We start from the raw sequence: 24,922 nt of genomic DNA, 5'->3' as shown, positions 1-24,922 counted from the left end.
CTCCGATGTATCCAACCACTGTTTGGCAGGCATGTCGCTGGTGGCATTAAAAATGAGCCATCAGATTCGGGTAATTGAAATATCCACCTCTTTGGCATCGAAAAATGATGAAATTTTGATGAACCACCCCGAGCGGTGGCTGCTTTGAAGCGGTTGAAGCAAAACTTCCCCCAAAAAGCTCGACTGCGTGTGGCCACGTTGTCGTAAACTTTTCTACCCTTTTCATCGACACCCTCGGCCGGTTGCGGAACCGCACCCGGTGGCAGGTGATCCGTTGCGAAGCAGCAAACACCTTTTCGGGGCAGGAGTTTGTCATCGATTGGCAGGAAGGTGTTAAAGAATTGGCCCCGGCAAGTGAAAACTTTTGCCACCCACAAACCGCCTTCCTTTTTAGGTGGGTCGGTGCAAAGAAAAGAATGTGAAAACGGTTCGCTGGATGGATTGGGTGTTGTTGGTTTTTTTTTTGCTCCATCTTTACGAGATTGCAAAGTTTTGATTGAGGGAGCATTTGAGATTTAAAAATCTTTCTTCCTTTTGTATGATGAGTGAGTGCTAGCGTCGAGGCAGCTTCATTGCGTCGATAATTGCTCTGGTGGATGGAGCAAACAAACGCTCGATGAGAACAAACGACGACACTTTCAGCATTCATTCGAGGCACCCCATCGTTCGTGGAGGATTAACGCGGAAGCGGTTGGTAAGCTGGAAAGTGACAATAATTACTTGCTCGCTTTACTGAAGAGCAACAATTTTCACTCTCGATTGAAAGCAGAAGCCTCGCAGCGCAAACGAGCAAGCGGAAACGAAAGCCATAGTAATAATAAACAAAATCAACACTTACCGGCAGCTGTTTGCAGCCTGCTTCGATCAAGGAAAGATCCCGCAGGACGAAGCGACCCGGTCCGTTCGTGCTGTTCCGTGTGAGACGATCCGTCGTTCCGAATTAAACGAGAAGGATTAAGAATGAAAATAGAAACTCATCGTGCCGTGTGGCCACACTATCAACCGGAATCTCTCCACCCTCCGGGAAAACCGCAAGTTGGGTGCTCTGTTTCGATTTCTGGTTCCAAGACACGCCTTTGGTTGAATGTTTAACGCGTCATGCTTTATCAAGATTCCTGCGGCGCGCCTCGCCGGTTCGTGTCACGCAAAAGTTGTAATCATCCCACAACAAGGAAGGGAGCGTTTTCTTCGCCATTTTTTTTCTTCGCCTTAGCATCTTCCCACGGAGCGAGCGATTAAACGGAGAAAATGGGAAATAATTTCAAACGAAACTCCCCCGACCGAACGCACAACGCACTTCGAGAGCACCCGACGGCAACGATGATGGCGGCGGTTTTCCACGTTAAGCCAAGATTTCCCGACCCGTAACCGGAAACCATGATTTGTTCTGCTTAGGCGCAGTTGAAGCCGAATTGATTATGTGGCCGAATGAAAAATCATCTCCATTAGGGCAAGGGCGTGCGAAAAAAAAAACGAAAGAAAAAAGTGTGGGTCGGTATCGTGAAATCGATCATTTTTTTTTTCGTCCTGATTAGCCGGCAGGTATAGTTCACACTTCCCATCACGCTGACCTTTGGCTAACCTTTTGGCCCGTTCGGTTGGGGGTGGTATTTTTGTTGCATTTTTTTTTCTCTCTCTCTCTCTCTCTCTCTCTCTTGCTCTTGGGTTCGAGTTCGCGTTCGCTTGTTGCCCTCCGGGGGCGAACGAAGAAAATAAGCAACCCATCAATCGAGCTGAGTTGTTCGAGTGGTGGTCGTTGGGTGAACGCGGCTATCGCGCTCCTTTCATCGGTCGGTTCTTTTGTTGCGTACTGGCGAGGACAGGAAGCACATATTTCGCTGGCTGAAGGTGATATCCTCACGGAGCTCGGGACGCGAGAATGGGACAGAATGATTGCCCTGCACCCGAGGCACCGTCGAAGCGTCCAAGGAGACGACGATAAACAATATAAGCTTCTTTTTACGATTCAATCACGGTGTCACAGCGGGTCATTTTCCTTCCGATGGCCGCGGGCGATTCGCGCACGTCCACCAGCAGACGTAGCCACTGACAACCTCGGGGCTGGCCTGGACGAGTGGCGGATGGTGTCGGTTCGTTCGTCTCGTAAGTGGACGGACGATTTCTTGACGACGACCCTGACCAGAATCGCTCCACTCAACGGGACAGTTTTTCCTGTTCGTTCGTGGGCATGTGGCAGGGTGAATTTCCTGCGTAACCTTCTCCCTATGGTCACCTAATCGTGTTGGCTTCGGCGAAGGACAAAACACATCCGGCCATCCAGTCCGCTCTTTTGGTTCCCGGGCCGCGAGTTCCAGTGGCAATCTTTCGTTTCCCAACTGCCAGAAGCTCGTTATGGTTTACGGTTGTCTGATGTATTTTACTTAAATCCCACCACCGATACCGACGCGACCGGAAGCGCCGATGATCGATGGCAGGTTGAGCCAGGACGACGACAACGACGACGTGATGATGATGGTGATGATGATGGGTTGTCATGACTTTTCTTGCTTCGTGCCCACCATTGAGCGCGGCATTTGACTAATACACCCAGGCACAAAAAGAAAAACTCGGCAAGCTCGGTGGTCGGAACCGTCGGTGCTGTTTATCGTCCTTTTAGCGTTCTTTTGCATAAACATCTTCGCCAGTGTGTGGCCGTATGAGAACCAGACTCGAATCGTCCACCATGTCCATGTCACGATTGACAATATGTCTCAGACTTCCAGTCTGGAGGCTGAACTGAAGCCGGGTGGTGGAGTTTTGCAGATTTGCGGCAATTTTCTACAGGATAATTCATGTTTATGTGGCCGTTGGTCGCAGCGGAAAACTGAATACGCTATGTAATATGTATTTTTACGAGCTATCATTATCGTTTCCATATACTACGATTTGTGGCTACGTTTCGTTTCGCTGCCCTTTTGAAAACCAAGCCTACGAGCGTACGAACGCAATGATTGAGGCTATCAGCGTTTTTATGCCACCCTCTCAACATGATTAGCTACGTGGAATAACGTACGGGTGGGTGCTCTGTTTGACCGGAGGTTTCCATGTAACATGCCCGGTCCAATAGTGGTTTGATGTTTCCAGTGACTAAAATTTACTACGCCGTAAAGTTTGAGCTTTCATGTGTTTTCTTTTGCGTCAGAAGCAGCCCACCTGCATCTAATTGCATCACCATTTTGGGGAGAGCGAGGCCAGAAATCGGAAGTAAGTTTTCCACCCACTCGACCGTAAGCGTAAGCGCATATGATTCCGTGATTGAGTCAATTCCCAGAAACACAACATAAATATCGCATCGTCATGTGCAGAAGCACTTCAAAAACCCCATCCAAAACGTACGACGCTTGTAAACAACTCAATCGTGTGTCCCGAAAGATGTTTCTTGTGTTCACTTGTTCACCGTGTTGTGTTGCTTCACTTTTTGAAACGGCATCGGCAAAGGACAACGCAACAAGGGCAACGCATTCGTTCGTCCCGTGAAGGCGTATGAAACATTGTTTTTGCACCGAACCACTCCTTGGATTGCGTTTCCCTGCGGGGGTGTTCAGCTTGGAATGTGGGCCCTTACACATTGACTGTGTCCTTGCAAAAAAGGGAAACTAACGAAGGGATGATCAGAGCGATGAAATCGGCGCTCGGAGCCATTCCAAACCTTCCCTCGACGTTGCGCTTTGTTGTGTTGTGTGTTGCGCCCGCTGTCTGTGAGTCTATCTGTGAGTTGATCTGCTTCGACTGTGATGTGGCACATAAACGTCATTGCATTAGTCTTCCCAGTCGAATGTCTGTCGGTCTGGGCTGGTGTTGTTTTTCCCCCATCACAAACCGGCTCTGGGTTGGGACATTTTACCCGACATCGTCCTGATCCAGCTCAACAGCCTAGACTAGGGGTTTATGCGAACGAGCACTTTCAAGCAAGACGAAGAGTAATGAATCAACGCAAATGATTATCCTTCATCGCCAGAGATTGTCTGGGGCGGCCAGTAGTAGGTTGGTTGGCGAACACGAAGCAAGGAGCGGAATGCACTTTGCAACAATGATGCAATGGTAAATTGTTCGTTGCGGTGCGATAACCATGGCATTATAAACACACCTAGCCGCGCCAGTGTAAGGCTCTCAAGAACCCCCGTTTAATCTCTTAATTCTCAAGTGTCCTTGTGGGTGATTAATGTAATACCCCAAGCTGGCTACCGGGTTGGCCATTCCCATCATCGTCCTGAGGTCGGTACGAACCAAATGCAGCACGCATTATGGGTTTTAATTTGAACATGCAATTAAAATGTGCTATTGTTACGGCGTTCATCGTGGCGTTTCCCTTGAGCCCGTACATAGTAAGCGTGTTTTACCGCCCGGAATGTAATGGAAAGTGTTGCAAACTGTTGTTCCGATTGTTTGCTTCCGCCCTACACTCTCACGGAGCCAATGACTTCGGCTATAAATATCTGAGCGTGCTGGCTCTCGGTTTTCATCACGTCCGTCTGCAATCGGATCAAATCGAGTCCGCAAAATTGCACGTTGCATCAACCCGTTCGGTGAGGTCATCCAAACGTGGGGTCCTTGTCGATCAAATTAGTTCTGTCGCGGGCCGGTTAGGTGCTGGGACGTGACTTTTCCGCGAGCCTGTTGATTCGCCGCCTGATTGACCGAACGCTGGCAAAACAATCGCGAAACAGCACCCACAATGAGCGTGGGTGATGGCTAAGGTGCGTTGGTTGTGACATTTCATTTGATTCAGTGAACCTTTTGTAGCTTGTGCTTTGTAGTTGGAGCAGTGATTGCGCGTGGGATTCCCGCGGGAGGATGGTTCTGTTTGAGCTGTTTCAGTGGAGCTAACCAAGTGGCAGGAAAAAAGCCTCCCAAGTCCTGTTGTAATTACGATTTTAATGATAATTTTACTTTCAACCGGCTTGCTTTGTGTAGTTCGTTTCTGGCTTGTGCGATTGATTGCAGAATGGATCGGTAACTTAATCTGCTGCAAATCGAAGGCGGCTTTGAAATTGTTTGCCATTCGATTTCCAAAGCTTCCCCGAATGGGCTTCCAACGCTTCAGGTTGGCTCAAGAGCGATTCACGATAAATGCGTTCAGCGCAAACGCACAAATGATGTGGACAATGGATTTGGCACCTCTCTCCCCCATCGCTATAATTTCGATAATTGTGTTTCGGGGAAGCGATACACGCGCCGCTAGAAAGCTTGTTTGGTGTATTTTCACGCCCTTCACTGGAACCAACGCTTTGAAGTAATGCTCCGTGCCGTTTCCGACGAAACGCGGTGTGCCAATCGTACCCGGAACTGTCCGACTTTGTAATGGAGATTAATAATGCAGCTGTGGGCGGTGGTGTCGATTTCGATTCTGCTTCCAAACTTTAAATGCGCAAACTTATGCTTTCCGATTAATGTCGCTATCGTCCGAAGTTTGGGCGTGGAGCACCCGTGCGGTAAACGGCCCGGCGTATGCGTGGCCACGAGGCATTGCTAGGGCATCGACACTAGCATTGTTGGCCACCGCTGTTGTCCTTGGTGCTGGTGCTGGTGCGGGTGCGGGATGGAATCATCTGGAAAGTTGATTAATGAAGAAAGTTAAATAATTAATTTAATGTTTATCTGCCCTTGGGAAGTTGTTGGGAACCACCTTCCACCGAATGGGAGTCGGCCTCGGTACCGAACCGTATGCCGGAGGCGATTCCGAGACGGGGTTTTGTACAAAACCACATTCGCGAACATACGAAACCGGCTTCAGGCGGCTTCGGAAGGATACCGCCAGGATGGTTGCCTTTTGACCCCGTGCTATGGGGTTAACGAAAGTTACGATTCGCTTGGGGATAATTTTTGAAATTTCTTCCCATAACGAGTCTTTGTTGCTGCGCGGATGTCCTTGAGTGGCTTGAGACGCGAGCTAAAGGGTCGAAAAAACACGCCGTACCGTTAACCTTCGATGTAGCAGATGCGCGCAGGATGATTTACTGGCGCCTTTTTTTCGTGTGTGATAGTTTTCAAGGTTTTCACAAATTGCATCAACATGGGAGAGTGTGGGCAAATAAATAAAAAAACATGTGTCAAAAATCTACTCAAACCACCAGAAAAATGAGAGTGCATGCAGGCAAACACAAACAATGAAATATTCAAATGCTCATTTAATTAAAAACTTCCTACTCCTGCTTCGCCTTGCGAGCGGTTGCCAAAATCGCCCGTTCACCATTATCCGGTCGCTGCATCGCTTCTCCGCACGCTTGGAAATAATTTGATTAAATGCCCCGAAAACGTGCCGACAAACAACGAAATCCGTCCTGACACTCGGGCTGGGGCGTGTGCTTTTGTTCCTCTTTTTTTTTCTCTCTTCTCCGTTCGTTCGTTTCGCAGAAACACGAGCCTCCTAGCCGTGCTTATGGAGCACCGCCTCAGCTAGGATGCGATAGACAGCTGCCTTTCGTAGGACGCCGGACGCCGCGAAACGGTGCGTTTTAGGGCTGTAATTTCCCAACCTCTCCTTCTCCCAATAACAAAGCCATCATCACCTGAGCAAACCTGCGTGGAAGCTACGAGACTGCCGGTGTTTCAGGGCCGCTCATTTTGCTCGTTCCGGTGGAAAATGTGTTCTCTCAACCGAACGACGAATGCCTGACGACGCCGTCTACCACCGGCAGGTAAGGTGGCATAGGCCGGGGTTTAAGGGCGACCTCGGCCCACCCACACCATGGGCGGTGATCATTCGGGGCGCTATCAGCCAGCCTGTCAGCTGCAGAAGCAACAGCAATTCCAGTTTCTGCGGGCACTCCGATGACGCCAACGGGCTCGATGCGGGCCCATCGGTTGGGGACCGGAAATATGCGTCTTCATACGCACGAGCTGATGCCCGGCTTTCTCCCTTCCATCACCGGTGGGACCATTTCGTCTCCCCTAAAAAAAGGATTCACCTACAGCGGCCGGAAAAACTACTGTGTGCCGTAGGACGAGCATTGGCGCGTGTTGCGTTGGTTCTGCGAGCGCGTGCTTCAGGGTGAAAACTTTCATCAACCTCGAAGAGCGATGCGGAATAGAGGCCCACCTAACAAGCTGCGCGTGTTTGGCGTGTCGAGAGTGAATGCGCTGAAGGATTCCTAATTTCATATTTATAACCCAAGCCTGTGGGGGCCTGTGGGTACGCTTGTCAGTGCAAGATAAATACGACCAAGCGAACCCTTACTGCACCACTCGGCCCCGTGGAGGCATTCGAGCGCATATGTCTACGTGATGGGTGCTTGTGTGGGTGAGAAGAGAGCACGAGAAGGGTGGCACGTGGAGTCAGGCTTCCGGTCGGGTTTCGCACGCCTTTGAGCACCCTGTCTGGTAGGGTCGTGTGAGTAGGGTCAAAAGGATAAAGAGGTTGATGAGTATCGGATTAATTTAGAATCACTTCAATCAACAACTCGGGGCGGGGAAGGGACTCCGGATGGGGTGGTGGACACGATCCGCGTGGCTACGTCGCGTGAGGAACCGCTCAAGGATAATAGGATTATAACTCCTATTAAAGCGAGGGTAATTATTTAAATGGCAGCGCGCGGATGTGTGTCACGCCGTTCGCTCAATGGCCTTTTGTTGGAGCACCCGAAATTAGTCGTAAAGACGTTCGAGAAAACATTCAACCTTCTACTGTTGAATTTCCACCCAGCCAGGTGACCTACTCGAGCATGAAACCAACGTGTCCTTTTGCGTGGCATCAGCCAAAAGGACTACAGGGAGGGAAAAAAAACTTCCCAGCTCCGGTATTTTAATTCGATTGAAAAGTTGCTACTCCCTGAGATAAAACGCTTCCCAGAGCGGCCGCAATCCTTCCGTCAATTTCCGTCATTGCGAGGGCTCGGGATGTACGTGTGTGAGCTCACCAGTTCGCCGAAGGGTTACAGAGTAAACATGTTGCATGCACGGACGCCACCCTCTCCGGGCTATGGTGGGATCCTTTCCAAGCATGCTTCCGAAGGAGCAATGTGCCACGTGGAGTAAACGCTTTTCAAACTACTGGCCATCGTTTTTCCCGCACGCCAACGTCACTTCTTCGTAATGGCAATTACGCAAGGTGCGGTGGAAGTTTCCCGAGGATGGTTTCCGCAGGAATGGAAATGTAAAAAAAAAAGGGAAAAGCAAAAGGAATAAAACACACGGCGAACTAGCGCTGGCAACTTTTGCGCTCCTCGGTTGCAAAGTTTGTCTTCCATTCGGCGACCCAATTTAAAAGTCGAGACCAGTTCGATTTACGCTGCAGTCCTTTCGGCTTCCTTGCGCTCGCGTGTGTGGGTGTGTTTTTCCCACCACCACCATCCCCACGCTCACCACCCGGATATTGCATCGCAGTTGGGTTAGCGCGAACAGGCAGATAAACATTGATGTAGGTCAGGGATCGGAAAGGGAAACAACCGTTTGGCCGCTTCGTCCTACCACCGTCACCGGTGCTCTATCGCTCCCTTTGGGCCCGGAACTGCCCTGTCCCCCCAAAAGCCCCAACGTTTTGCTCTTTTCGTTGTGCGCTTTTCCACTGTTTGACTTCTTCGGGAATGAAGCCGTGGTCAGAAGGGCCCCCGGGGCAGGATGGCGGTTTAGAGTCCATTTATCGGCGCATGCAAAACTCCTGTTAGCGTTCCTCGGGATGGGCAGCACGTGGCGTCAGAGTGGGTGGAGAAAGTTTTCACTTCTCGTTCGGTGTTATGAGAAAAATATTTACCTGCCACTCGAACGGACGTTCGGTGGGCAGCGTCCAAGTGCAGCTGTCCATTAATTGAACTGCCGGCACTGTTCTGTCGGCTTCAGCTACACCGTAACCGGTGCATCCTGGGGCTGGAATAAAAGCAACGGCGATTGGAGCTTTTGGGGGGAGAAAATTGTAGAAAAAAAAACCACACAATCCTGAAGCCATTGAACGAGTGCCGATGTCGATGTTTGCTGCACCTCGGAACCACGGAAATGGTCCGTTCGCTTTTCACACCGACGAACGTGCGTCATTTTTCCACCAACCGCTTCTAATGAACCGGAATCGGGACCATGGACCGATAATGAACCATACATCACTGCCGGTGGATGGTGGTGAGGCCATTTTATCGAGCCGCTCAATTTAACTGATGGGCTGCAAAATTGTGCATTCAGCGCTTTGCGAACTCCGTGGTATCCTGGATCACGGCTCCCGTTCTCAAATGGTGGGGAAAATCAATAATTACACCACCACGGCTGTCGGATCCTTCGAAACTCGTGCTCAGAATTCGATTATTTCCGCGTGAAGAGAACGATGCGCGTCCTGCTTGTTTTCTTTCCATTTTTTTTATTTGCTTTTATTTTTCCTGCACTCTTGCCACACACACACTCATGCACATGCAACCGTAAATTGCGCACGAGCGCCACAATATTTCACATTCCGTTCCGTTCGTCGTCCGAACGCGAAAATAGGCCGTATTCCCGAAAGCCCGCAGCAGCTGACGTCAGTGCGAGCCGTGACGTGAATCGTTCTTATCTTCCGGCGTCCTTTCCGGTGTCTACCCGGTGTGGTCCAACGAAATCAACGGGCTGATCGTGAACTGGCCACGGGAGCTTAAAAAATGGCACTAATTAAAAGTTTCGTTTAGCATAACTCGCGGTCGTAGTAGGCCACCTTTTTTGTTGTTGTTGTTGTTCTTGTTGTTCGTGCTGCTTCCGGCGGTAGTTTGGTTGTTTATTGCGCGTACAATCTCGCAACCGACCGGTGGCACTTCGCGGTCAGGCCGTCGATGCTTTCCATTTAGCCAAACTCAACGCACACGGCGCCCTTATCTCGCGGGTCGTTTGTTGGTCCCTTTTGGCTTTCACAATTTCGCTCCCGGCAAGCAATAATTACATCTATCATTCGCGTGCTTTTGCTTCTACTCTCTATATCTCTCTCTCTCTTTACCTTTTGCAGCTCTGGAGCGACGAGCTGATCCGGATGGCGTACAACTTAACCCAGCTGAACGGTCCGGCGATCATGTTTCTTCAGAAGGCGTACACCAAACTTTGCCTGCAGGTCGACAAAAGCGGCAAGATCCCGGTGAAGAAGTAAGTTTCACACACTCTCTCTCTCTCTCTCTCTCTCTCTCTCTCTCGTTCTCGCTGGCTTGTAGCAGGCCAATTTTATTATACACAATTTTTTTTGTCGTTCCTCCCGCGAAAGCCAATCATTTCTGCCATCACTGGCCTGCGGCGATGTTGGCAATGAAATTTCCGAGCGCGAAACTCGCGCGAAGATGATTAAGCGCTCGGGCGCTGGGCTGTGTTTTCCGGCGGGCATGAAGAAATATTTGCATTTCCTCGTTTTTGTGCCCGTGAATTATACGACTTCATTTTGATGGACGATTTTTCATCCCTCCTTGCGATGGACGCCTGTGTGTGCCCCCTGTTGCATGTGACTGTGCTGATATTGTCGTCCACCGTCGTCGTCGGATGTTGTTTTGAGCTTTAAGCTTTATTTTCTCTCTCTCTCTCTCTCTCTCTCTCTCTCTCTCCACGCGGTGTTAATTGCCGCATGGATTTGGCTTCTATTTTCAACTCGCCTTAGGGGTGAGCTGATAACCAGCGCTTTAACATTTTCCGGCCCTGATGTGCATCAGATCAAAACCACCCTCGAATGCGAGGGTGAATAAAAGCTCGAAGCTTTCTCGACCCTCGATTGGAGCTCCCTCTTCGGGCAGTGGAATACATGGTGTGGAATAATTTTTGCCCACCCACCGAACAGGGCGGACAGGGACCGCGCATATTAATTTATCGCGTCAAATTAGGTCGCTTAGGAAATGGCGCTGGTTTTTATCTTGTTTGTCCCCGTCTCGCACCGGAAGCCGCGTGAGATCCCTGTCCGGCTGTGTCCGGGGGTGAGCTTACGCTTCATTTTACGCTTTTGCTTCATTCCTTCGGATTCCCTTACGCCAAGGAAAAGGGAATCACGGTGCGCAAGGCCGCCTGGCATTCGTGACGTTTGCGGCCGGTTTAGGGAACAAAAATTAACATAATTTCCGCCCGGTAGCGATATTGGACGCCCGGAGGATGCTCCTACTGTGGAAGGTGGGCGTTTTAATGGAAGCAAGCGGAGGACTTCTGCGAAGGAAGCGGAAAGAATCCTTCGGACTGCAGGCACTCAAACCCGCGTTAATATTCCATAGCGCATTCGAAGCTCAGGTGCTCCGGTGCAAGTGCTTCGTGGCAATTCATCTGCAGGCAGCAATTAGCAGAGGGTCCTATAATTAGCTCGTCCTAGGGCGCACTTTGAGAGGGTGCGTGCTACTTGCTCATTTTTTATAGCTACCCTAAGGACATACAGCACAGTAGGCTACATATTTCCTTCGTCCAATTAATTTGCAGGCTATTTACTTGAACAGCACTTGAACGCTCGCGGTGAAGTGCACGAATCTGCCAGGAACGGCCGAGCGGCTCTCGGAATCCCGTTCAATCTCATTCAAATCGAAGTGCTTGCTTTCATCCTGCTTCGTCCACGGTCCACGGAAATCGATTCCTTTCGATTCCGTGTGCTCCCACCCATCGCCGGCATAGACCGGCGCTTCGATTATGATTGGAATCGGGGCGTGGCAAGGATCGAGAAAAAAAAGGCACCCGGCTCCCGGCAGTGCAATGCAAACCGAACGAGAAGGTCAACGGAAACATATGACCGCTGAGCTTGCTGGCCTTTCAGAAATAACCGCAAGGCGTAGCGAAGGATTCTACCGATCGTCTGGGTGGTCGAAAATTCACCACCCTTAAAAAAGGATGACCCTTTCGCAGATAATCTATCGCACCGGGTTGCCGATGGCGATGATACACGCAAGTGTGTGTGTGCCTGGGTATGTCAAAAAGGACGAAGGACGCGCCCGTTCATACACCGACCACTGACCGTTGGGTGAAGACAACCCAATCGACAGTCGACGGGGCGATTTTCTTGTTGCGAATGACTTCAGGATAGGCCATTTCGTCCTCGACGGTTCTTGTTCACGTGGCACAGCGCCTCCGCGTGCGTACGTGTGTGTGTGGGTTAATAAATGGGCTCGGTCAACCGGAACACGAGAATTACATTAGCGCAGGTGATCGATCGGGTGGGCCGTAAAGGAAAAGGCGCGGTTACCGACAGCGTCCTCGTGGAAAGATGGGTGGGCGCTTCCGTAAGGCACTTCCTGGTTCTAATTCAATCGATGAGTCGGTAGTTTCGTCGCCGGTGGCCAGACGAGGGTGATCCAATGTTGTAACAACCTGGTGACAGTGGGTGTAGCTTTTATTACGCGCACCATAAAACGTTCTAGCGTGAATAGGCACCACGCTCGAAAGGGGCATAACAACCGCGGTCCAGGACAATGCCTCGTAAGGAAGAATTTGTTCCTTTGCTCATTCAGGCGTGGATGACATGGCTCCCCGGCGGTACAGTTTTATCCTGGGGCTTTCATACGAGGCTGTGGCCAGAATGAGCGTAAATTTTCACCACTCTCCGGATGCTCGCGACAAAAACAAGTTATGCAGAGTCACGCGGGTGCTAGAAGTGGCTCAAGAAGAAAAAAAAAACCCACACATACACCAGAATCCTTCAAGGTTGCGGTTCTCGAACGCGAACCGTGGGTTTGCCCGTTCATCAAGCGCTCGTTTTGGTAGTGCCAGGTTTTTGGTGGAACCCGCTGAAAGATGAAACATTCCCGGGGACCCTAAATGGCATCAAATCTTTTCGCTGACGCAAGCAAGGCCACTTCGCTTGCGCACGGGTGCATGAGGGTGACACTTTGGGCTAGCGGGAGGACACCCGGGTCTACACCCCAGCACTTGGCCCCGGGGACGCTGCCACCGACGACGACGGTGCACACGTTTTGCTACCCAAGCATTCCGTTGCGAAAGCCAACCCCTCGCGGCATGACGAGCGAGGCTTGGCGTGCGATTTGTTCGCTCCGTTTGGCCGAGGAGTGTTGTTGCATAATGGTGATAAGATTTTTGCGCTCACCCATCATCACCACCGCCTGGGGTGGAGGTGTTCGTCGTGTGAGAGTCGAGAGAAAATTGAGGACTTTTTAATGGATGAGTGCGATAATGTCAGGCGACGAACGACGACGGTAATGACGGGAAGCAATGAAAATTAAGCCAAAAAGGCCGGGAGCAAAACGAGCAGCGCGTGCTGCTGACATTGGCCTGGGAGGGCGTGGAAAAAAAAACTGGTGTAGAACAGCTAACCGGAATGTCGAAATGACAATGAGATTGTTTCAGCAAACCTCGGCACCCGGAAACCGAGCGCCATCATCCCGCAGGACGCTTGCTTCGGGTTTGTTTTGAAAGGATAACCATTTCTGCTGGGGCCGCAGTTTGTGTGATTCTTTTGGGGTTTCTTTTTTTGTGTGTGTTGACCTACATTTTGTTTGCACACTCTCTTACAGGCTCTTTTCTTCCACATCCCGAATTAGCATCTTTTTTATGTGAGGTAGTGGATGATAAAAAACGATCATAAATTTCAGCTATATGGTCGTTTGCTAGTAAAGAATTATTAGGGAATTTTGCAAGAAGAAAAAAGCTGCCCAACATTAGTCGCAATATTGTCATGCTTTTCTAATTCTGCACCATTAGTTGGTTTTTTATGTCCGATTCATATACACCAATGAACCGGAACGTGAAAACCCCGGGAAAGATAATAGCTAAACCGTTTGGGAGGACCAACGGAAAGCGAACACAACAAAAAATGAAGCGATTGCATTTTTTTTGCTATTCTCGTACTTCCCGAGTGGGTCGACCGTACACCGATGGAGACGCCTGGTGCTTTGTAATCTCATTACTGTAAATTGAAATGGTACCTCCCAAATGGCGCATGTTTGATGGGCTTCTTACGCCAGTAAGCTGATTCCCGGTGGACCATAAATTGCTATTATGAAGCGAATGTATACAAATGTACGAATCAATTTGATGGTTGAAGTAATAGGCAGATAATGGAACGTGAGGGCGGGACGCACAGCGACCGCCTAAGCTGGTTGGCTCAATGAACCCTGAAGCGGCTTAATTGATGACTTGTTCGGGTCGCCGTCTGCTCACTTGAATAATAATCATTCCCGCGGTAGGGGTGGAATCATAAATTTCTCTAAATAATTCCACGTTGCGCTCAAGAATAATAGACCCGGCGACGGCGCGGAGGGATTTGCCAAATCTAGACCACTTCATGGGCGGCTGGGAGGTCAACGTAAAGAATCTAATAATTTATCGGCCAGTATGATTCGTTTTATGACTGGTTTAGAAATAACCAGCCCCCAAGGAATAGCACGTACGAGAGACAGAGAAAGAGAGAGAGAGAGAGAGAGACTCGAATGAAAATCTGCCAACTTCCATCCGTTGAGTCAATCAAGGCGCTTTACAGTTCCTTCAGCGATGGTAGTAAAATCTCGCACACATCGTTTTATTTTGCATGTTCAACATCTCATTGTGAGGCGTCTGGCAGCGAAACCGGCACATATCGTCTCATGCAATTTCCATGAAATAGATAAACTTTACAACATGCCGCATGGAATCGATTTGATCATACCTCGGGGAAAATAAACCACACCATATTGCACGTGGTAGGGTAATGAAATGTTTATAGCACTGTTGAAATGGTTGTGACCACTCCTAATATTGCTTGTTTCGGCCCACATGTGATTTAGGGTGGTGTCGAAAGGATGTGTTCAGAACTGCATAATATCTTTTTTGAGATTCCTCGGATAAAACGTTGACTTATACGTGTTGATTCGAGGTAGTGCTTTAGTAAAACGTGAGCTTTCATACAAAGCATTGAACATGATCCAAGCTTGCACGTTCATGTTTTTTTCGGAAACATAGTAATAGACCTTTTTTAAAAGAAGTCAACTTACGGTGGCTAGAACATGGACAAAAATCGTTCGTGATATTAGATCGTACCTCCACCAACGCAGGACACCATCGAACACATCCCTTTTCGTGTTCTTGAGAACGATTATGCCGTAAAATGGGTCATGTGTGCGTTTGTGAGCTTAGGCGCTATCTTTAGCTTCTCATTTTCATGTTAACGCTGCTGTGCACCTCCATCGGATAATGTCTAAAGATAGATGAGACCATTGTTCCGTACCATTGTGGGTCACTTTCAAGCGCACTCACATCGCATGTACTTTCTGCGTATGAATGAAAAAAAACACGTACGCGTGGTCGGGATTTAGCGGCAATAGAACCGCAATTTTTCAACTGAAAAAGCAACGTGTTTTGTTATTCGGAAGCATTTTATTTATTTCTCTATGAAAAAAAGAATCAGAACGCCTCTTTACCGGAACCATTTCCAGTGTAAGCCAATTCTTAATCCAAATAAATGAAGCTCAGGAAAGACCGACAAGACGAGGATTATGATAGCTTGGAACGTTGGTGCTTTTGCGCGCTTGGCCAGCCAATGGAGACGCCTGGTCGCTGGTAGGTGTTGCGATCCTTCGGGGACATCCCGGCGGGTCAGCGAGTGCTGGCTCCAGGTGTCAACAGAAGTAATGGTGCGTTTATTACGTGCTAAGTGGCAATACGAGGAATCCAACACCGGACTTTGTTATTGCCCCCGCGAGAGCAAGCGTCGTTCCGTACACCATACACTACGCGCCATCTTTGCGAACGGTTGACGCTGAACAAATCCTTCGAGGGACTGGGGTGTGTTTATTATGGCATGTCGTTCGAAAGGACAAGTTTTATGCACGAGCTTATCCCCAAAAGAATTGTGAAATTGGGTTCAAAATCGATTCCTAGATGCGGTCGTTCGCGTACGAAGTAGATGGGAATACGCATTCATATTTTTCACTATCTTACGTCCTTTTCATACCGGTAGTGGTGGCTAGATAAACGTCCTTCCATGGCTTGCTATAAGTCATCCAGGAACTCATCATTGTACAGGGAAATAGAAGTATAACCAAACAAGCAAACGCCACAACACCATCCACCGGACTGTGTAAACGTGGGTTATCGTGTTCCGTTGCGAAGAATGATCAGAAGGTCATCAGTCACATCATCGAATTACGGTTGTGCGTTAGACAGTGGGAACGATTTCCGATAAGGTGTCGGTTTTCCAGCAGTCATCTCGGTGGGTTGAAAGAATGAATTCCATCTGCTCTGTTGGCCGCTCATAGCACTTCGTCCGTGTGATGGGCTGGAATAGACTTCGATTTATTTTATCTAAAAATATTACAACACGCGCAAAATGGACACCGAGTGGACGTTGATATAAAGAAACAGCAAGTGCCGACGGAAAAATGGAACTTGAAATACTTGAGCGAAAAAAAAAAATGTTAAATATGGTTGATCGGATTACCACTTTGTTGTGCTTACATTCATTGCTCTTGCTCACCCACTTCACCGGCCTGGGACCTGGGCCGATTTGCATATTCATCCATCCCGTTGGTAAAATTTGGCCCTTTGTTCGCTTCCTTTTCAGCATCGTGAAAACGTTCGCCACCAACAAGGACGATCGGAGACGCGTGGAGAAGGCACTGGACGTGTCCGGGTTGCCGTCCGGGAAAGGCGATACCCTCGCGCTGACCAAGTTCCAGTTCGAGGACTTTTTTAATCTGTACAAAAATCTTTCCCAAAGAACTGAAGTAGAGAAAGTGTACGACGAGCTGTAAGTATAAAGCGCGAAAGGATACTCGCCTGGCGAGCGTCAAGGGAGAGATAATGTTAAGTGGATATCGAATAGACGGCAGAGAGATGGCATAGGGGGGAAGCAAAAAAAAATCACAAAACAAACCGAGTGTATTTCAGATCGGATTATCGGCATCTCACCGAGCGTGAGCATCTCCAGTACCACAAATATTGATTATTGTTTTCGTGGAGAGCTCTCTCTCTCTCTCTCTCTCTCTCTCTCTCTCTCTCTCTCTCGTCCCGGGTGGTTCGTAATCAGAATAGCACCGAATGCATCTTCACCGAGTTCACCGATCCGTTTGCTAGCTCGCACAGTGAAGACAGTGATTGATTCGTTTCGAGCACCGTAGGGACCCTTTTGAGTCGTTAAACATTCGATGGATGTAACGAATTCTCGGACGCTTTACTTTGCACTCGACACTTACCCCCACTCGGGAAACCGGGACGGTGGGATAAGTCATGGTGGTCGAAATCGAAACGCATGAATGTCGAAGTGGGTCGTAAGTTATTCGACCGTTGTCTGCTAGCTGCATCTCAGCCGGAGTAAACACTCGTGGTGAGCAGCACAACCAATGCCGAAGATTGATTTGCGATGGCACCGAACCAATCGCATTCTTGATCGAACGATCCCAGCCATGGAAGCTAACCGTGCAAGGTTGGGTTGGGGTGTGAGAATTCGGGAAAGCTTTCCAATCGAGCTTTCCGTCCGTTTCATTGATCGTCCTTTGCGTTCTTCCAGAGTCGGAACCTCGAAGCGGCGGCTAATGTCGACTTCACAGCTAGTCGATTTTTTGAACAAAACCCAGCGGGATCCACGGTTGAACGAAATCCTGCACCCGTACGCAAACACGGCCCGAGCCCGGGATCTCATCCAGGAGTACGAGCCGAACAAATTCAACGCCCAAAAGGGCCAGCTGAGCTTCGATGGCTTCCTTAGGTGCGTCCAATTTACGCTGACTAATTCATGGCGGACTTTTGAGCTTAGCTTTGGCTTCCTTCGTTTATAATCCACGACTAGGTATCTCATGTCGGAGGATAATCCCATCATGGCAGCCACCAAGCTGGACCTGTCGGACGATATGGATCAACCGATGGCGCATTACTTCATCAACTCGTCGCACAACACCTACCTAACCGGGCATCAGCTCACCGGAAAAAGCTCGGTCGAAATCTACCGGCAGAGTTTGCTGGCCGGGTGTCGGTAAGTTGCCGCTCGGGATCCACGGGTTGGCTCGTTAAGCGGATTTTCCCCTTAATAATAACTCCCACCCGCTAGGTGTGTGGAACTGGATTTCTGGAACGGTCGCACTGAGGAGCCAGTGATCGTGCACGGCTACACATTCGTACCGGAAATCTGCGCCAAAGACGTACTGGAAGCAATAGCGGAGACCGCATTCAAGACGTCGGAATTCCCTGTGATACTGAGCTTCGAGAACCACTGCAATCCCCGGCAACAGGTGAGTCCTTATGGGAGTCCTTTTTCCTCTGTCCGTTTCATGTGTGAATGGAGCATTGTTTCTTATGGCAACAAACAACACAAACAAAAAATAACAAAATCCCCCCCACAGGCCAAGATAGCGAACTACTGTCGGGAGATATTCGGTGACATGCTGCTGGATCGGCCGCTCGATTCCCACCCGCTTGAGTCGAACGTGGAGTTGCCTCCACCGGCGTTGCTGAAGCGCAAGATCATCATCAAAAACAAGAAAAAACACCACCATCATCACCATCATCACCATAAAAAGGCGACCGGTGTGAGCAGCCCGCAGCAGCAACCACCGGGTGGTGTTGTAGCGAACAGCGTTAGCAATAATAGTGCCACCCAGGCCACGACAGTTAACAGCAGCAGTTCGAACGCCCCCATCACGACGGCTGGGGTCAATCCCGGTGTCGCCAGCAATAACAGTACAAATGCAGGTAAGCCGACCGACCTGGTGGTGACCTAGTTTGCGGGCGTGTGTGTGTGTGGCTGTGTTTTTCCTGCCTTCAAATGACCGAATAATGTCCCAACCGGGTTGACGATGCGGGATGCATCCTGGTTTTGTGCGTTTGTGTGTGTGCCGGCACGCACAGGTTGCAAATCGATTTTTGCCGTTCACATTTTTTTTTGTCAACGTTCCACCCGATGAACAATCAACTACGACAGGAGATGGAACAAAACATGAAAGGATTCTTTGACCCGGTGCTTTGGTTTGGAAAATATGAAATGAAAATTTAAAGACTAGAGAACATTTTTTTATCCTGCTGCTATTGCTGCTGCTGTTGCTGCTACATTATGCAAACAACAGGTCACTGTCGTCAAAGCACGAAAGTTCATCAGCATGTCGACCAGCCGGGGTCTGGCTTCTCGCACTCGAAACACAGAAAAGAGCCCACAAAGGGTCAGTGGAAATAACACGAACCGACGGCAAACGATGGCTACTTCAATCAGCCAGCAAAACGAGAAGAGAATGCATGGGAAATGAATTTCCATCCGAAGAAACGCAGCAGCCGTTACGTACGGCATGCTGGCAGTTGATTGTTTTCCCGGTGCACCCGTACCACTGTCAAGCCCGGAGTTCCCGGAGAAGAGTTTCGAGATTTTCATCTGCGAGCAAAATGGGAGACTAGGAAGATCTCGCTTCTTGCACTAAACAGCTACGCAAACAAATGTGTGCTATTTGCATGTGCCTCCGTTGCCGGGCACTTAGCAATTGATGAACTGCGATTTAGTTCCATTACCCGAGATCCCAGATCTCAAATGTACGCTCGCTTTGCGTGGCTCGTACGTGCATTTGCTACGCAAACAAGGCTGGCACATTGCAACGCATGGCATGCTGGGAAATGTGCTGTTGCATAAATCTTACTCTCGATGCCACCGGATTTCACGCTCTCGGTGGCGTTGATGCACTGGCACGGAACCCCGGAACGAGATATTCCAATTTTTATCACATTCATTCACCGCTGTCGCAAACAGGGACGTATTTGCTGTTTGCTTGGCTGAACGGGTGGGATCACAAAAAAAAAACATAACGACACCGTCAAAGTGCTTGTGCTTCATTAAATGACTTTCGTTCACCATTCCTGCATTGGCATTCCTGCACAACCATGCTTCCTGAGCACTACCACGCACCGTCACTCGCAAACGATTTCACTTCCTTTCGTCACTTTTTCTCTTCTCACCTTCTTTTTTTTTTGTCTTCTTACGCCCCCGCAAATGCATCGTCATCCATCACTGGCAGCAAATGCAAGCTTACAGCAGTCGCAACAGGATGAATCCAACGGTAACTCCGCGGCCAACACCACCACCAGCAACAATGGCACAGCAACACCGCAAGCAATACAGCCGCAACAGCAGCAGCAACCAACCGGAAACGGAGAGATTCCGCACCATGCACCACCACTGCAGGTACCTTTCGTTCTTCCCGGTGCCATCGCCATCGATTCCGGCTCAATTCATACAAGGCGTACACACAGACGAGGCTTCCGTTTCCGTTCCGTTCCAAGCGCAAGATGCGATGACAAAGCAGCCTGATGGGTCACGATAAGCCAGCAAGGAAGCTTTTTAATCCGGGAACGATATCGGCAATCGACAAACCAACCCTCGGTTGGTGCTGAAGTCGAAACCGACACCGTGCTTGCGGTGAAAATTGGAATACCAGCTGGCGGGAACGGATCCAGTATTCGTTCTCTTTTTTTTTCGCTCACTTCTTCACAAGAAAACTTATCCCATCGCTCGCGATCGCGAGAACGGCAACCGACACAATGGAGATTAATCTGCAATTGATGGCAGCGCTGGGCCACGGGAAATGAGATTTAAATCGTTCCGATGCATCGTTTCCAATGCAATTCCTTTTTTGGGCGAAGCACGAATCGTTAAAGGTCTTTTTTTTCTGTTGCTCTCACCCCTCCATTCTTATAAGTGTGTGGCTGTGTGAATTACAGCAGCTGGATGGATGCCGGTATGCTACGCCCTATTAAATCCCCATGACGTTGAGCTTCTAACTTCGGAATCTAATTATTAGTTTTGCACGGGTTTGCCAGCGCCTAGCCGGGGTTGAAATGGCATCTCACTCTCGCTGAACGTTCTCTCCAATTCTACCGTAATTGCAGCAAATTCGCCAAAGTTCAAAGGAAAGCACCGGCTCGTCGGATACGGACAGCTCGAGCGACGACGAGTCCATGCCCGGGACGGTGGTCGGTCCGATCGGTGCGAACGAGGCGGACAAGGTGCCACAAACCAAAGAGACTGAAGCGGGCGCGGAAATATCCGCCCTCGTCAACTACGTGCAGCCGGTGCACTTCAGTAGCTTCGAAAATTCGGAAAGTATGTGCAACCGGGTTTTGCGCTGCAAAAGTTGCGTCCCGGCCTCTTGGTCCAATTTTCCGCCCCAATTCGCGGAAAGCCAAGCGTACTGGTATGCGATGTGTAACGCCACGGTTCCGTTTCCCGTTGCAGAAAAGGCACGCTTCTACGAGATGTCTTCGTTTGATGAGAAGCAAGCGACCACGCTGCTGAAGGAGCGCCCCATCGAGTTCGTCAACTACAACAAGCACCAGCTGTCGCGCGTTTATCCTGCCGGTACGCGCTTCGACAGCTCTAACTTTATGCCGCAGGTAGGTCGGAACAGATCGTCCTGTTCGGGGAAGCATTTTATCGCTAGCGCGATGAGATGAGGAAGCCACTAAAAGTGCACCGCAACCGGTCACCCGGAATTGGCTGTACATGATTAGCCAGCTACCCGCCGTCAATTGGTTGCGATTTAATCGGATAAGGGTCCTGCAAGGATCTACCCGGCACTAGCCTGTGTGTGCATGTTCAATTGTGAACAGGGAATTTATGCAATCGGATTGTGAAGCGCATTACAACCACACGCGGTCTAATGATCGGTTTGTTTGAGCTCCGATTGATTGAATGACTAATTTTAATCGGGAAAGGTTGAAAGAATCGCTCACTAATTATGCTCATTTCCCGGCAGCTTTTCTGGAACGCGGGCTGTCAGCTGGTGGCGTTGAACTACCAAACGCTTGATCTGGCGATGCAGTTGAACCTGGGTATCTTCGAGTACAACCACCGTTGCGGTTACCTGCTGAAGCCTGAGTTTATGCGTCGGAAGGACCGTCGGTTGGATCCATTTGCTGAGAGCACGGTAAGAGACGAGACCGGAGACTGACGGCCAAAATCCATTGCGAACCCTTTAATGGTGAGGGATTTTTTTTTGTTTCTTTCTTCCATCGGCAGGTTGATGGTATTATTGCGGGCACGGTGATGGTGACGGTGATATCGGGCCAGTTCCTCACCGACAAGAAGGTAGGCACGTACGTCGAGGTGGACATGTTTGGGTTGCCAGCAGATACGGTGCGTAAAAAATTTCGCACCAAAATTGCACGCGACAACAGCATCAACCCGGTGTACGACGAGGAACCGTTCGTGTTCAAAAAGGTCGTCCTTCCGGAGCTGGCCTGTATACGGATTGCGGCGTACGAGGAGGGTGGCAAATTGATTGGACACCGAGTGCTTCCGGTGATAGGGCTTTGTCCTGGATATCGACACCTGACGTTGCGCACCGAGGTTGGCCAACCGATTCCACTCGCGACACTGTTCCTGTGCATCGTGGTGAAGGACTACGTCCCTGATGGATTGTCTGATTTTGCCGAGGCGCTTGCTAATCCGATTAAGTACCAGAGCGAGCAGGAGAAACGTTCGAAGCAGCTCGCCGTGCTCGAAGAGGACACGGAACCAACCGAGGAGGAATCATGTAAGCGATCGCCCAGTTATTCACCGTTTTCCTACCATTGCCTTTGTTTATTTCGTTTACGTTTCGTTGGCCCGCTGTTTGTGCGCTTGTGTGTCCTTCGATCATGCTCTAACGCGGGCAGTTGTCGTTGTTTCTCTAGGTGCGAACAAAAAGGGCGACACGCTCAAGTCCGGTGACACTAACAACACCTCCAGCAGTCCGGCAAGGCAACGCCCCGTAGGAGGAACTCACTCATCCACCGCCACGGCGTCAGGAACAACTGGAGGTTCGGGAGCAGGTGCATCCGAGAGTGATGCCGAACGAGAAGCACCCCTTGAGGCGATCACCAAAATGGTATCACTTCCGGTGGCTCAATCCTCATCGATCGATCATCCGACGGTTCCTTCAGCGAAGCAATCCACCACAGGACAATCGATGTCGGGTGGAGGGCCGATCATCACCACGACCACCAACACACCCGGGTTTGGGGTGGGTGATTCTTCCGCTGGTCAGCTCGGAGATGGTGGGAAAATTGTGGCCGACCCACTGGAGAAGATCTTCGAGGATAAACAGATCCGCAAGAAACGCGAGGCACTCGAAAAGGAACTGAAAGCGTTGAAGAAAAGCCACGACAAGGAGAAGCTAAAAATGCACGCCGCACAAAAAAGCACCGATCTCGGAGCAGACGGACCGGTAAAGAAATCCAAGTTTACGATGGGCAACAAGCTGGTGAAGCGGTTCAGCAGCAAAAACATGGCGGACATGAACGTGAAGGTGCCACCATGCGCCTCCACCACGGACACCGACGGTACGGGTGACGCACAGGCTGAGAGATTGCGGCAGATTTGTCGTGACCATGCTGGCAGCTATCGGGAAGTGCTGGAAAAGTACCACGAGATCATCTACACGCTCGCGGAGGATCTGCTCCGACAGTCGCAGGACGCACAGATGAAGCAGCTTAAGGTAAGCGTGATGGCGATGGCAGCTGACGGGATCTGTACGGAAGCTAACTGGTTCTATTCCCACAGACGCAACTCGAACGGGAAACGAGTGAAGTAATGCGACAGCTGCAGCTATCGCGCAAAAGTGAAGTGAAACAGCTCGCCATGGTGCACAAGGACAAGGACGAACTGGAACGGTAAGCGTGGGTGGCCAAACATTTTTCGTCCTTTCGTTTGACGCGTATTTACTCTCCGACTCCTGGTAGCATGAAGCGTGAGGTGGATTCCACGCTCGTTGAAAAAGGCGTCACGGAGCGTGTGAGGTTGACGGCGACCTACGAACGGAAGCGTGATGAGCTTCAGCGCCAACACGACGCGGTAAAGCAGGGACTGGAAGATCACAAGCTAAAGGTATGTCAACGAAGAGGACGCTTTCGCTTCTTTCCTTACTGCTTTCAAATCGTCATTTCCATCCACCCGAGCGATGGCGTGAGACGATGTGTCCTTTCTCATTGTTCCAGAGGCCATCCTTATTTACGGGCTTCTTCTTTTTTTTCATCCTCCTCCCTTCTTAGGCACGCTCGATGCTGGAAAAGGAAGCGGAATCGCATGCCTTCATATCCGACACATTCCTGGCGCACCTGAACACCAGCAACAGCACGACCAGCTGTTCGTCGGTCGGTGCCACCACGAACCACCCACCGACGACGTCACTCTCGAGCGGTAACATTTGCGCCACCGGAAGTGCCACCCACGAGAACAACGTCAACAATGCGCACGCATAGTCTGCACGCCGGTGGGCTGGTGTCGGCAGGACCGCACCGAACTGAGCTGCTCGTACGTGCTCGGGAAAATTTGTTTCTTTTTTTGGGAAAAATTGTCACCAACCACCACGTGGCAATCGCCATCGTCATCGTGTTTGGAACACTAACCTACTTAAGCAAAACTTATTGGCCTAATTACTGTTATCGTATGGTAATATCGTAGTCGTATCTCAATTCAAACGGTAGCCGGGCTGCCTTTTCCACAACAGAGAGAGAGAGAGAGAGAGAGAGAGAGAAAAAACATACACACACACACTCATAAGCTAAATCTATCGTTAACCTTTAGTGTTTGTTAGAACTTGCCGCAATGGCGCCAGGTCTGCTGACCAGTGCGGCAATGGGAACTCTATCATTAGTCAATGTTGAATCTCACCCGGAGGACACCTTTTTATTCGAACACGGTTCCCTTTTTGCGAAGTGGACGGAGAGGCGTTAGGTTTTTTTTTCTTCTGAGGGACAAACCAGTCAAGAGACGTTGATCGTCTACGGTCTCTCGCGATGTTTGAGTTTAGCCGAGTTTCCTGTGGTTTTTGTTAGAACGCGCAACGCGGAAATAAGATTTTGATTAAATGGAAAACGCACGCAGTCCGCGTGTGAGAAGCTGGGAAAAAGGGAATGAAATGCAGACAAATAACAGACCCCAGCGTGTGGGTGGAGCGTGATGAACAGGATCTGGAAGAGATGCGGTGAGCGAATACCGTATCATTGTAATGTTAATGGTAGACGTATCGTGACGGGTAATTTGAGGCAAGTAGTAGTTCACGGGCGAAAGTAGTGTAGAAATTCTCGAATGTAGCTTGTTACCAGGGACGGGCCAGGGATATCCAGGGAATAACAGCCGTTAAAGTAG

At 49.8% G+C, this 24,922-nt stretch overlaps 1 protein-coding gene across 1 annotated transcript in view; it reads left to right on the top strand.

Annotated features, from left to right (window-relative positions):
- The window catches only part of LOC128726465 (1-phosphatidylinositol 4,5-bisphosphate phosphodiesterase classes I and II), a 53,080-nt gene extending 29,047 nt beyond the window's left edge, over positions 1–24,033 (top strand). The window contains exons 4-18 of the mRNA XM_053820279.1: positions 9,893–10,026; positions 16,385–16,570; positions 17,330–17,527; positions 17,609–17,791; positions 17,867–18,047; positions 18,159–18,507; positions 19,812–19,978; positions 20,683–20,896; positions 21,029–21,186; positions 21,549–21,719; positions 21,812–22,328; positions 22,450–23,270; positions 23,336–23,445; positions 23,515–23,659; positions 23,824–24,033. Coding sequence (XP_053676254.1) covers positions 9,893–10,026; positions 16,385–16,570; positions 17,330–17,527; positions 17,609–17,791; positions 17,867–18,047; positions 18,159–18,507; positions 19,812–19,978; positions 20,683–20,896; positions 21,029–21,186; positions 21,549–21,719; positions 21,812–22,328; positions 22,450–23,270; positions 23,336–23,445; positions 23,515–23,659; positions 23,824–24,033 — 3,744 coding nt within the window. The remainder of the gene's footprint in view (positions 1–9,892; positions 10,027–16,384; positions 16,571–17,329; positions 17,528–17,608; positions 17,792–17,866; positions 18,048–18,158; positions 18,508–19,811; positions 19,979–20,682; positions 20,897–21,028; positions 21,187–21,548; positions 21,720–21,811; positions 22,329–22,449; positions 23,271–23,335; positions 23,446–23,514; positions 23,660–23,823) is intronic.
- Positions 24,034–24,922: the final 889 nt, after the last annotated feature.

The sequence above is a fragment of the Anopheles nili genome, chromosome 3 (genome assembly GCF_943737925.1).
Source record: "Anopheles nili chromosome 3, idAnoNiliSN_F5_01, whole genome shotgun sequence".
Lineage (NCBI taxonomy): Eukaryota > Metazoa > Arthropoda > Insecta > Diptera > Culicidae > Anopheles > Anopheles nili.
This window is presented reverse-complemented; position numbering and strand designations above follow the sequence as displayed.